Source organism: Triplophysa dalaica, chromosome 18, assembly GCF_015846415.1.
Source record: "Triplophysa dalaica isolate WHDGS20190420 chromosome 18, ASM1584641v1, whole genome shotgun sequence".
NCBI lineage: Eukaryota > Metazoa > Chordata > Actinopteri > Cypriniformes > Nemacheilidae > Triplophysa > Triplophysa dalaica.
Window position 1 is genome coordinate 9,450,316 of NC_079559.1, and position 13,004 is coordinate 9,463,319.

Genomic DNA, 13,004 nt, shown 5'->3' on the forward strand with positions numbered 1-13,004 from the left:
AGGACTAACTTGATAGACAAGTCTAAGCAGTTTATGCAACAAGCCCTTCATCTACTCATTTTCTACTATAAAAAACATTGTTTTCTGGTGCTCTGTACAAATTGGTTTATTCCTCTTAATAAATAACTTACTGACCCTATTGAAACCTGTTTATAATGGAAACAACATTTCCACACGTTTCCTGTTTAAACATTACATAAAAGCATTGTCTACAGTCTAAGAATTGTCTAGATTTCATAAGGTCTGCCTTAAAAAAAGTGTAGCAAGGAAGCAATTCAAATATAAATATTTAAAATGTAAAAAATAAAACGTATATAAAAATCTTATTTAATCCAAAGAGCCACATTTTACTTTTACTTTCTGTTCTTTTATAACAAACTAAAATTACTGCCACAACTAAAATGGCGTCTTTTGAAGAGACGGAAGAGATCTAGTGTCACTTCATAATGTGTCCTCTTCTTTCATCCCCTCCTCTTAACGTTCCGGTCCCTGTACTGCATCTGTTTTGACTGGTGGTCAGTCGGGGTCGTTGAGCACAACCGCAGTGTTGTGTATTTATCATGACTGCAGTGTTCACAGTGACAATCTACTAGTTCAGTTACCGATAACGATGTTTATAAATTACGCCCAATGATGGAGGAAGTCATACCTTTTAGCATCGTGTCCACCGTCAAAGCACTGAGTGGTGCGCTGCGGAGAGACGCTGAACACGAAGCCGAGATCAGCCGGGAGCGAGAGAAGCTCTGGTTCAAAGAGAGCAGCGCCAAAAACCTGAGAAATCGGGACTTTCTTGCACCTAATACGGTTTTGACGACGCTGTACGCCGCCGGAGAGGTCAGTCTGAATGTGTGCTTGCTTGTATGCGCTTCGCTATGTTAAGAGCTCGTGCTGGCCTGTAAACGGTGACAGATGCGCGCACGGGGATTTTACGCGTGGCTTGAGGCGTTTGACATTTTGCATGTTTTAAAATTTACATTGGACATATGATTATAAATGACAGATTCGCCGACACAGAGCTGTCAATACAAAAACTGGAGCATCCAAATGACAGACAGACTGTTGACATTGGTCGCATCGACCAACCAAACATTTGAACCCTGCGGCAGAAATGAATTAACTCTTCATTGGCCAATGAAACTAGGACAGAAAATTGCAATACTAAAATAACATCACGGATATATAACATAAAAGGAAATTTTGTTAGTTGAAGTGTAGGAATAAAAAATCTTGTGAAAAATAAATGTCCATAATAAAAAAAATCAAAACGTTACATTTGATATTTGGAAGCCTGAAGTTGCCTTGCCATGTCATTAAAAGATCGTATTACATTTATACTAATTATGACATATTTGTGCTTTTCATATTTTGTTTTTTTAATTGTAGGTTCCCCCTGATGTACTCAGTAGAATTCGGACACTTCATGGAAGCGGCGTGTTGCCGATAACAGCCAGTGAGATGACAGCTGAAGGATTGCGTGTGTGTGTGGATCGCTGTGCAGCATTCAAGGGTGTACTTTGTGAAATAATGCCCTACCTGAGACCTGCAGCTGAAAGGGAGGGCTGTGTCCTCGTCAACTGCCCCGCCCTCCACAGCAAACAAGCCACACCCTCTCCTGATACCCTAACTCTTGGGCAGCTAAGGACAATACTCATTGCCGATCACCTTGGGATGCAGCTCAGAAGACAAGGGTTTGTGCGTTTACATTTATGATCGTGCTATAAAAATCTTTGATACCAAATGTTACCAACCTCTCGCTCTATTTCATTTAGGTACACCGTGTCCTTTTGTCCAGCCTTGCCACAGGAGAGTGATGTTGTCAGCTATCTACAAACACTAGGCATTGATTGGCCGACAGTTCCTTTCATTTGGACCAATGAGAATAGGGAAGAGAAGATGAAGAAAGCTTTAGAGAACTCGACCTACAGAGACCGAGAGATGGAGAAAGGCAAGAGAAGAAGCAGAGGAGAGGAAATAGAGAGAGAGAAGAGAGGAATAAAGGAGGAAATTAGAATAAACCTTAAACAAGTGGTACAGGATGAGAACCTTCAGGGTTATGACCCCAGTCTCGGTATTTGCACTGGTAAGCTGTGGTATGTGTGTGGCTGTGTTTATTAGGGATGTATTTGTTTATATTATTCACAAATCAGTTAAATGTCTTTTCAGTACAGAGAGAAGCTCTGTGTCACTTGGCCCAGCTTGACCACGCTACTACAGATTTTCCTGTGAGTCCCTTTTGATGTCTAGATTTCTAACGACTGTCTGCTCTGAATTAAAGAAAATAACCTTGTTTTTAGTTGGACGCTTGTAAAATATTTTTCTGCTTCAGGTTTCCACCGCAACAGTCCTGCATGTCACTTCCTGTCAGGATGAGTTTCGTCAGCAGCAAACAGCCATGCTGTGGAGAGCAACGGGCGCAACAGCAGTGCAGGTTTGTGTACATAACAAAAGTTAGAGCACCCATTCAATTTCTTAAATTTCTTTTTTCGAACTGTCTTTGGTACACTGCAGTTTTATGGAGAAAATACAGATGTTTAAAATGATGAATTTGCACATAGAGGATCTTAAAGCATATTAAAAATACCACATAGATATAAACAACATCAAAACTTCATTTTCACCACAGGGAGACTTTGAAAAGAACAGTTTACCCAGAAACGAAGATGGCATTCTTTTGAAACAAAACTGTAGATGTCTGTGGAAAATATATGGATATTTTGATGAATATTTTAATTTTATTTTACAATACAGAATATATACAGCACACCTGAGCGAGCACTAAAAAAGAATGAGCCAAACGGATGAATCATTGTAATATTCGATAAAAAGGAGAATTGTCAGTTTTGATTTCATGACCTTGTCAGTTTTGACTTAAATTTAATTTGCAATTTGCAGGTAGATTCCAAGCGATATTAATCGGGACATTATGATTCTAGAGAGGATTTAATTTGACAAAATTCTCTAAGATGCAAGGACTCCATTTTGACTTCAGCATGGTGTTTATGACAAGATGAAGTGGTTGTTATACTGCCAAATGAAAGCATGCACTAATTGCAGATCATGCTGTTTCACAATTGGATCTGATTATATAAAGCGCAGTAGCTGCTGGCAGTCGAGGAATTAATGATCTCCTTCTTTCTCAATTAGAGATTGGTGATTTGTGGTCCTGTTAAGACCCCTGGCGTTCAAATGAATGCAGCTCAGTATCTTCAGTAAGACAAAACTTCATTACAGCTCTATCATAGCTAACTGATCTCAACTGTCTTATTATTACAAGACTCTGTAATTTGCCTCTCTTATACTTCTTTGCTTTTGTGGGTGTGTAAATCTGTAGATTAAGACAAACCCAGATGAAAGAGGCCTCAGAAATGAAGTATGGAGACCAAGTCGAAGGTGTGTGTGTGTGTTTCTGTATAATATCTTAAATGCGCTGTTTACGTAAACAATTGAATCCGTGTCTTTTTTTCATCTATCTTTCAACTATGCATCTCTGTGAGATGACGTTCATGGTGTGATGGCCATGTGTTAGCACGTTTACATATGTTTTTTACATCTGCACTGTCAAATTATGTCTTTTTTAAATTGTTTTAGGTCAGACATGGGATGACATCATTAGGGTCATGACCTCGGCCACAGTGAGATTTGAGCTACTATCCACAGTGCACACAAGTCCGGTGAGTCTCTTTGCGTGTGGGTGTATGTTATATAGAGAGTTTCGTTTTAATAACATAAACAATCATTACTGAGGATGTGGACTTTTGTGACCCCGACTTAACTTCCGGTACACATTTACAAAATATAGAGTGCCTGTAGATTATATCTGATATTAATCAGAAGAAACCGAGAAGAACCTTTACTTGGCTAAACTTTTTCTCTCCAATATTTTGAATTTAGACTGCGATACCAAGCTCAACCGCTAGATGTAAATGTACCAAACAGTTTGTTTAAGTGCAACCGAACCACAGGACCCATTCAATCACTCGTTGATTTAATACAATTAATATACAGTAAAATAATAAAACAAATTAATACTTAGATAAATTAAATACGATATAAGTAGTTATATTATTAGACACTAGCCAAACACAAACCTGAAGTTAACAGACCATTGTCAGAGATTATTGACAGTTCTCTTGCAGGTGACCTTAGATGTGCAGAGGGACAGTGGTGTGTCCACAAAGGGTCCAAGGGGCGGAGTCTTTGTCATGTATAACTGTGCTCGCCTTCACACTCTTTTTAGCAGCTACGAGAAAGGGGTAGAGCAAGGTAACTAATATTAACTTATGTTTCATGTTCAAATTGAGCATAAATGATTTCAATATAACTGACCCATTGTTTAAATTATGTAGGTCTTTATCCAGAAATCCCAGAGGGCGCAGAGCTGGACTTTTCTGCCCTAAAGGAGGAGGTATATAAATAAATATTCAACCAACCTACAGTAAAATATCCCGTTTACTTTGTATAGTCATCCATCTGAAAGTTTTGTTGCTTAGAAGGAGGTTTTTCAATTTCCAGTGTTTCCAATTTATTTTGTGTATAATTTAATGATAAATGTTTATAATAAATGTGACATTTTTGTTGTTGTTTTGTGATGCTTAACAATTTTGCTACTTTATTTTGTATTAAACCATTGCTTCTGTGATAATTGTGATATCATAATTGTGTTCATCATTAGGGGGAATGGCTTCTACTTTTCAATTACCTCATTCCATTCTCTGAGCTTTTGGACCAATCTGGACAGATTCTAGAGGATGAAGGGGGAGGAGCCAGAGTTAATTTAAGAACAGAACAGGTGCTTTCTTACTTTTTATCCCTTTAATAAAGTATTAAATGAGGAATTGATCATGTTTGCATAGTATTTTTAAGATGTTTCTAAAATGTAATCGTGTACAGTCCTAAAACACACATTACAGGATTTGCTGTTTTTGTATCTCAGGTGTGCCGATTTTTGGTGTCTCTCAGTAAAGATTTTAGCTCCTACTACAACAGAGTCCATGTTCTTGGGGTAAGACATACATTGGAATAATTGTCTGTTTGTTCTATTTGTTTCATGTTGTAGTCTGCATGTGCTAGGATTACCATATTAATGTGATAAGACCAGTTCACTATAGGTTCACAACTCTAATATTCTGTCTTTTTCCTTCCTTTAGGAGCCACTGCCTCATCTCTTCAATCAGATGTTTTGTCGTTTATTGTTATTAAGAGCCTTAAGAGAACTTTACCACAGCGCACTGGACTTCCTTAACCTGCCCCCGATCCCCCAACTATAGCATCCACACTGGAGACATTACACTATACCTTTAACAGCCAGCACTCTTCCATTCCCTCACTTGTGACTCCTCAAAATCCTCCTCTTTACATACTGTATAATTGGCTAAACATCTTGGTTAAACCTAATTGTCTCAATACCCAACCTCCAAATTGTATTGAAATACCCTACACACCAGGCGGACAGACTCCATACATGAGTTTAGCATTACTCATCCGGTCACTGATGCCTATCTGTTGCCTCTCACAAGGTCCAATGTGGTATATGCATACAGTGCGATGACGTACTTCCTCTAAAATCTCAGCCAGCTAAGCCACTTGCGCTGGGGTAATTTTCGATCAAGTGATTAAAATGTGTTTAGTTAGAAAACGTTAAAGTTTCAGCGAACCGACAGTGCTACGGCTGAACATTGAGATATGCCTTTGTCATCATGCTACGAGTAAGTGCAAAAGTTTACTTAGCTTTTTTCATATTTGTGAATGTTGCTTGAAACGGATAGCCTGAAGCGTTTCTCCTTTAAATTGTTGATGAATGTCTCAGTGTTTGGATAATTTGAAGCAATTTGAAGCGAAAAATGCAATTGTTTCTAATGGACGCTACTGAGCAGGATGTAACAGAGCCGGCTGAGATTTTAGCGGACACAAGTCATCGCTCTTGTGTGCATATACAACACTGCTTTCAAATTTTGCAGAATTCATTTAAAATAGTAAAGGTCAAATGCTGTGAGTTCTTGATTTTAATTGGAAGCTGAATATATAGTAGTATTAGTATATAAATAGTATCCAAAGGTATGCAAATTGGGATGGAGATGTAGGAAAATTTGTTAACCATACTCATTCCAATTTAATTCAAATTTGTGAACATCTTGTCAGATGTATTAAATCCCAACAATACACTTTTAGTTCTAGTCAGTCTGTTACAAAGCAACAACCTTGATATCTGTCATTCCCTCTCAACTAATGTAATTTATAGAAACGTATAAACTGCATTACTGCATCACGGTCATAGATGTTGCATGACAATGTCTTGTGTGTAATAATCTTAAATCATTGTAATTACCGTAGTCTGTTAAACACCTATAAATTCACTTCTGTTTGTCACTCCAGTTTCTGATCAGGAATAACCTGGACACTTTACACCAACATCCATAATGCCTGCTGAAACGTCATAGAATGGGATGCTGTTTTAACGTTATCATTAATAGTCTTAACTAAATGTCAAATCTATTTTTAAGTTTTCCCTGTTGCCCATTACCGTTTGTGGGCCTTCAAGTGTGCAGGTATTCCACTTGTGCCATACAGACATGTGTCACTGTATCTAGTTTTCACAGAACTGTGCCATACTGTACACCACACTGTATTTAATCATACAGGATGTCAGTAATAAACCGTTATGGCTACTATCTGTAATAGCCTCACATTTCAACATTTTTTGTGATGATATTGCTTGTATTTTAAAATTCAATAATTAATAGAAACAGAGAACCTCTGCACACTATTTTAACCGTTTTGTCCCTTGTCCTATATTAAATATTTCATGATGAAAGTTGAGATGTACTTAAGCTCTTTGTTTCTATTGTTTGTAAGCATTAGCTTAAATTCTATTTGCGTTGCCCTCATTTTAATCTGTGCACCTGTCAGTTGATTCGCAAATGTGCTAGATTAGTAGTTTAAAATTTATTTATTAAAAAGGTCTGTCCTAACCTTTGGATTGTCTCTTTTAGGTGTACACAAAATGTGAATGGAAATTACATTTGTTCTATTGTTTATTGAGTTTTTTTAGGTGCTGTTTTCCTTAATGAGGGCATATTTTTACAACATTTCTATATAAAACACGGCATGCTGTCTCTATATAGAAATAAACCTTATTAAAGTTCTGAAAAATTCCCTACAGGGGAAATGTGAAATAACAGACATTTTTGTCTTGACCGAGGCAATTTTGCCTCAAGTGCTGGTTAGTTTCTGACACTGATATTAATTCAAACCTATCAGTCGAATGGGTGATTTGAATATTAATGAATGTCAAGGCAGGTCACAATGTTGACTCAACAGCCGGGTGGCAGCAGCTCATTTTGAAAGGAGTTTGTGTTAGACAAGCAATTCGTGTTTGTAATGGAGTTATCAGCTTCAGGTCTTGGAGCAGTAATGACAGTCTGACAGCCACATGTCTAGAAAATGGCTCCAGTCTGTGTGATTTAGGTAAACGCTAGACAACTACCCGATGGGCTACTTCCAGAGCCCCATCACTAGGGGACGCCATAAACACATCTATTAGAAATTTAAATAGGATTTGTTTGACTTCATCAATGCCAGCTTCTGAGTTGTACCTTATTTGAATAAAAATATGTAATACAACACTTCAAACACCAGAGAGCAGTCATTATTTCTAAATTTTTCTATTTAAATCTCTGATTTACTCCCACTTTACGCAGCTTGGGGCTGGTTTAGGCTGTCACTCATCGCTGCCGGGCATCTATCCCTTGAAATACAAAAGATGGAGGAGAGAAGAAAAGGAGCAGTGTAGAAAAAAGTACAAGTTCACTAAAGTAGTTCAAAGGAGGAAGAAGAGTGCTCAGTGTAATGGCTTCTAGCAATTTCAAGAGCTGTGTGTGAGAGATGAATGAATGAGGTCGGGAGTACCCATGAGATTTTAATGATTTTTGTGGTTGCTAGGGATAGAGGGAGGGAGAGAAAAAGGGCAGAGGAGGGGTGATGATGATGATAGAGGGGAACAATAGTGATGTATGTGTTGGCTCTAAAGCCCTGGACAAGGAAATAACAGTGGGTGAAGTGCGTTTGGTTTGGGAAGTGACTCATAGAGACATACGCTGTGTCTAGCCTAAGTGTAGCCATTTTCACAGTCGTCTTATTTAATCCACAGAGACAGGCATGTTTTTAACAGTGTGGTTTACTTGTGTCTATTTACAACCAAAGTGAGTCAGGCTCCAGTGGTTACAAGTGAGATCTTTTGAGTGTCTATCCGTCTGTACTGTGTGTGTGTGTGTGTTCCTGCAACATTCTGGGGAAAACAACTTTCCCAAAGCTTTGGGCTCTTTGTAACAAATACGGAATCTTAGAGATTGCAGCATTGTGTTTGATGTGGATCTCACAACTCACTTGTGATATCACAGCTTTTGACAGTTTGACAAAGTTGCTGAAATATTTTTTGATGTTCTTTGAGACTGGCACAAATCTGTCATTATTTAAATCTGTGCCAGAACCACTTAGCGTGAACTTTCATTTTCCATCACACAACATTTAACAGGTTGATCTTGAGTGAGTTTTTGAAAAGAAGGTTTAAAGTTCGTTGAATGCTAGATTTCATTGGAAAATGATGATTTTCCTTTTGTAAAATTGTTAAATGAATCTCTGTTATACAGAATGTGAGAGACTTTGCCAATGTGAACTGTTATTTTGTATTTGCTGTTGATTGCTGAGGAAATGCATTTCACACGCATCCAAGCTTGTGTTTGTGTGTGTGGTATAGATAAGGACCTTTAGCAACAGTTTTTCTCTCTCATGTTTCTCCTTTCCATCTTTCGCTGCACCTTGGATGATAAAATGTGACTTGAACATACTAACCTTATCCCGTCACTTATTTAGAAACTGATGTTTCAAGTTCCCAGTGTCAAAGGGGACGATTTCGCTGGTCTTCTGAAGATAACATTCCAAAGCCTTAAAAGCAAATGTTTTTACTTCCACAACACCCACGAGAATAAAATGCCAGCTTCATCAAAATAAGAAACGGGTATTCTTCTGACCACCGCGATATGTTTGATGGGAAACTGTTTAAATCTCAGGCATTCATTGGAGTTTGCTATTGCTATTTCATGTCACATTGCTTTGCCTTTCTCTGTGTGTAATATATATCTAGGCCTGAGTGTGTCTGGCTTCAGAAGCTGCTGAGAAACTAGCTGGATTGAAGCTTAAGTAGGCCTAAATCCTGAGTAAAACTCAGCTTTCCTGTAGCTCAGTGGTAAGAGCATTGCGTTAACAATGCAAGGTTGTGGGTTCGATCACAGGGGATTGCAAATACCTATGTAAAATGTATAGGATAAAGCAATGTACGTCACTTTGGATAAAAGCGTCTGCCAAATGTCTAAATGTAAATGTAAAACGGATAGATAATGCTCTCATCTAAATCTAATCCACTTTAATCCTGTTTCACTTTTACTTTAAGCATAACTTGTTTAACACTTTTAATTTATTAACATTTGAATCCTGATTGATTAAGTGAGCAAACAGATCTGTTGCAATAATACACAAAGGAGGGGAGAATTAAATATTTATATCCCTGTAGATCATTCTTATAATATTTATAAATCTGTTTCCAAAACAAAACGCTGTAAAGCACAAAATAAAAAGGAGTACTCTAACATATCAAATGTTTTTTTGAAGTCCAGAAATAAAATAAAACGATCATCCTCAAACCACTCACTATAGTTCAACAAATCCATAATCAATGTTATTATGAATGAAGCGGCCTGCCAAAAACCTGATTGAAATTCATTTATTACCCTATTTATTCCTTCTTTATAACTATTGGCAAAAATCTGTGCAAAAAAATTATAATTAGATTATCTATATATCTAGAGTCTTTATCGGGTTTAGGTAAATAGAACTTGTCTCTGTGTAGAGCTTAATGAGCCTTCTTAAACAGACTGTATAGAAAAGCTTTAAATAATAATAATTTAAAATAATTAAAAAATATGAATCCTGATATTGTAGAGCACTTACCTGCAAGTTCAAGTGGTTTCTGTAATGTGAGAGGTTAATTTCAGCTGGTTATTGAACATCACCCCCAGGTTCCTTGTAGACTTGGTGGGTGTTATAGTTGAAGGTCCGAGCTGAATGGTTAGGTGGTACTCTATTGATGGGAGAGCCGGTATAACCAGGAATTCTGTCTTCGAGAGATTGAGTTGGAGGTGATGCTCTTTCATCCAAAATGAGATGTCCAGAATGCAGGCAGAGATGGTGGAGTGAAGGTGAGAAAGGTTAGACAGTCATTAAAGAAATGCAGTTTAGACATTGTAAATGTAGGATTTAGAGAATTCCTTGTTTGTTGGTAATACATATAATACATGCCATAATGGTTACGTAGATAATTTGTATGTGTTTTTGAATGGCAGATTAGAAAGAAGCTTGCACGGACAAATTCAAGATTAGATTCTGTAAAGGTTAACAATGATCCATTTAGCCTATGATACCCCTTGCATATAATGGTTTATTATAACCTTATTTATATATTTTTTGTCCAATATGGTGTGTATTATGCTATATAATAAGTTAAAATAATTGTTAAGACTTTCAAATAATTAGTAAGAAATATACTTAAGTCCTCATAATTAACTTACTGAAACCAAGCCTCAAATGTTTTGCAAAGGGGTGAGAGTATATAAAATACCACAACAACAACAAACTGCTTACGAATTCACGGACATGTTCAATAAAAAGCTATATTCAAAATAACACTTTACAGTTAAAAATGTAAATAAATTTTACATTCCGCGTATTTTTACGTTTTAGAAGCGGAAGTGTGCTCGCTGTGTCATTTGCAGGCATCAGGCTTAAGGAACCTTATGTAACATTGACACCTAGTGGTAGAGCTTGGTAACGCAGTCCAAATTCAAAATATCAAGTTAATCTTAAATACATCATTTACTGCACGTAGATCCGCAGCTTGTTTTCCTTCAGCTCATCGTGACATAAATCACTTCAATATTTTAACTATCCATATTATTAAATATAGAACATACATGGGGGGATTTAAAGAACCTTTATCTGTGAATAAAATATTTTGCTAACAAAAGTAAATTATTCATCAAAAAGCTTTTTTTAACATGCACCTTATAGTTTCCATAATTCATATCTATAAAAGACAGACTCGATTCAACCACTTTTCTTCTCTAACCATAATTGCAATTTTTCCCAGAAGGCACTAGAATATTTGCAATTAAGTAAAGAAAATATGCTGTATATTTTCCTGAAATAAACTACAAAATTTACATTGTATCGTTTCAAAATTAAATTAAATCTTTAGAAATTCCCTAGCCAATACCACATGGAATCTTGAAATGAATTTCTTGAATTTTAGGATAAACCGGGAACTAGAACTAAATAAGCGGTCCTGATAGGCTATGTTTAAGCAATCTTTTGTCCAGGAAAATGTCCTAATTATTTATTACTGACCTATAGCCTTTTTCAAGCCAAGTACCCTTTGACCAGACAACAACATTTTACTTTTTAAATACAGTGAAATGAGAGTCAAACCGTTATTATATCTAAATGTATTAATTAATTTTTTATGCATCTTTGTATAGTCCTAATTTCATATAAAAATCCTATTATCATAATTTATTGATTTTCATTATTTATTCCTAAATGTCAGTTTCTCTCACCTACCCCTTGCAGTACCCCAAAGTACCCCTGGGGGTACGCGTACCCCCATTTGAAAACCTCTGGCCTAAGGGAACATTATTGAAAATTTGTCTGATATAAATATTTGTACATTTCTTACTTTTAAACTCTACTGATCCAAGGTATAGTTTGGGTAGAATCGGTGTGATTTGACTATATAATAATTAACCTTTTATAATGGGATGGCAAAAAATTACTGTTAAAAACTGTTTTTGGATGGCATGCAAAACCATGTTTAAGAGTAAAAGCATTGTAATCCATCAACTCTCCAGCATCATCAGAAAGATCCTTCAAAGACCAAATATTTTTACACAACCAAAAAAGAGTGATTTACTGTATTTATATAGAGAATATATTTGAAGAATTATGCGGTTTAAAGTTATGCTAGTTTCCAATATCGTAAAACTTGTTGATGAAATGTAGATCATTTCAGTGGAAGTTTAGAAATATCAAAGTCACATTGAAGTAAAAATTCAACGACACCAAATTTGTTAAATAACGATGCTGGAATTGCGAACCAAAAGCTGAAAAATGTTTGTAACCATTTGAACTTTTAACATGCCGTTAATCTGTTCAAAATCAATTCTGTTTAAACCACCCAGATATTCCCCACCCTCTGAATTGGCTCTATCTCCCTCTATCCTCTCCACCGATAGCTGGTGTGTGGTGAGCGCAGTGGTGCCTTTGTTCTGTGGCAGCCGTCACTTCATCCAAATGGATGCTGCACACTGGTGGTGGGTGAGGAGAGACCCCCCTCATATGATTGTAAAGCACTTCGGTTGTACAGCAATACACAATGAAAGCGCTATATAAATGCCTCATCCATTCATTTAATGGAGTTTTATATGTTAATGTTACAGATTGAGGTATGATCAAAAATATGAATGGGCATAAACTCACATTTAGACATATTTAAACGGTGACCCAATGCTTTGGAAAAACATCTACCCAAGAAATAACTAAATTTGTTCTGCATTCTACAAGAAAAGTGTGGTATCATCTGGTAACTGACTAATACCAATATACAGCAGACTCTGAGGCAAACTGAATTCAGTCTAAACATTTTGTTCACACTCAAACAGGATTATTTTTGATTCCTATCAGGATATTCTCAGTTCTTGGCAGTCGTAACCCATTAGATCTGACTGAAGTGTGTTAAAACATGGCTGCTGTATAAAGGCAATTATATCCCATGTTGATGCAAATTAATGTGCTCCTCCTCTATAGATGTAATAGGATCCAGTAAGATTTGCTCTCATTAATATAAAATTACATAGTCTTTAGGATCTTATTAAACACACAGTTCATAGCCAAATCTTTCT

At 36.6% G+C, this 13,004-nt stretch overlaps 1 protein-coding gene across 1 annotated transcript; it reads left to right on the forward strand.

The window, feature by feature from the left end:
- Nucleotides 1-503: 503 nt before the first annotated feature.
- dalrd3 (DALR anticodon binding domain containing 3) lies at nucleotides 504-6,816 on the forward strand. The gene is made up of 13 exons (XM_056772631.1): nucleotides 504-834; nucleotides 1,384-1,688; nucleotides 1,770-2,080; nucleotides 2,164-2,222; nucleotides 2,327-2,428; nucleotides 3,145-3,209; nucleotides 3,332-3,390; nucleotides 3,589-3,671; nucleotides 4,137-4,263; nucleotides 4,347-4,405; nucleotides 4,673-4,789; nucleotides 4,934-5,002; nucleotides 5,148-6,816. Exons 1-13 carry the CDS (start codon nucleotides 631-633, stop codon nucleotides 5,265-5,267), a joined length of 1,680 nt encoding a protein of 559 aa, XP_056628609.1. The 5' UTR covers nucleotides 504-630; the 3' UTR covers nucleotides 5,268-6,816.
- The last annotated feature ends 6,188 nt before the right edge of the window (nucleotides 6,817-13,004 follow it).

Excerpts from the sequence above, each read along its gene's own strand:
- dalrd3 (XM_056772631.1), top strand. The coding sequence starts at position 631 with ATGATGGAGGAAGTCATACCTTTTAGCATCGTGTCCACCGTCAAAGCA. Across the intron at positions 1,689-1,769 it reads ATGCAGCTCAGAAGACAAGG|GTACACCGTGTCCTTTTGTC; the intron begins GTTTGTGCGTTT and ends TATTTCATTTAG. Across the intron at positions 2,223-2,326 it reads ACGCTACTACAGATTTTCCT|GTTTCCACCGCAACAGTCCT; the intron begins GTGAGTCCCTTT and ends TTTCTGCTTCAG.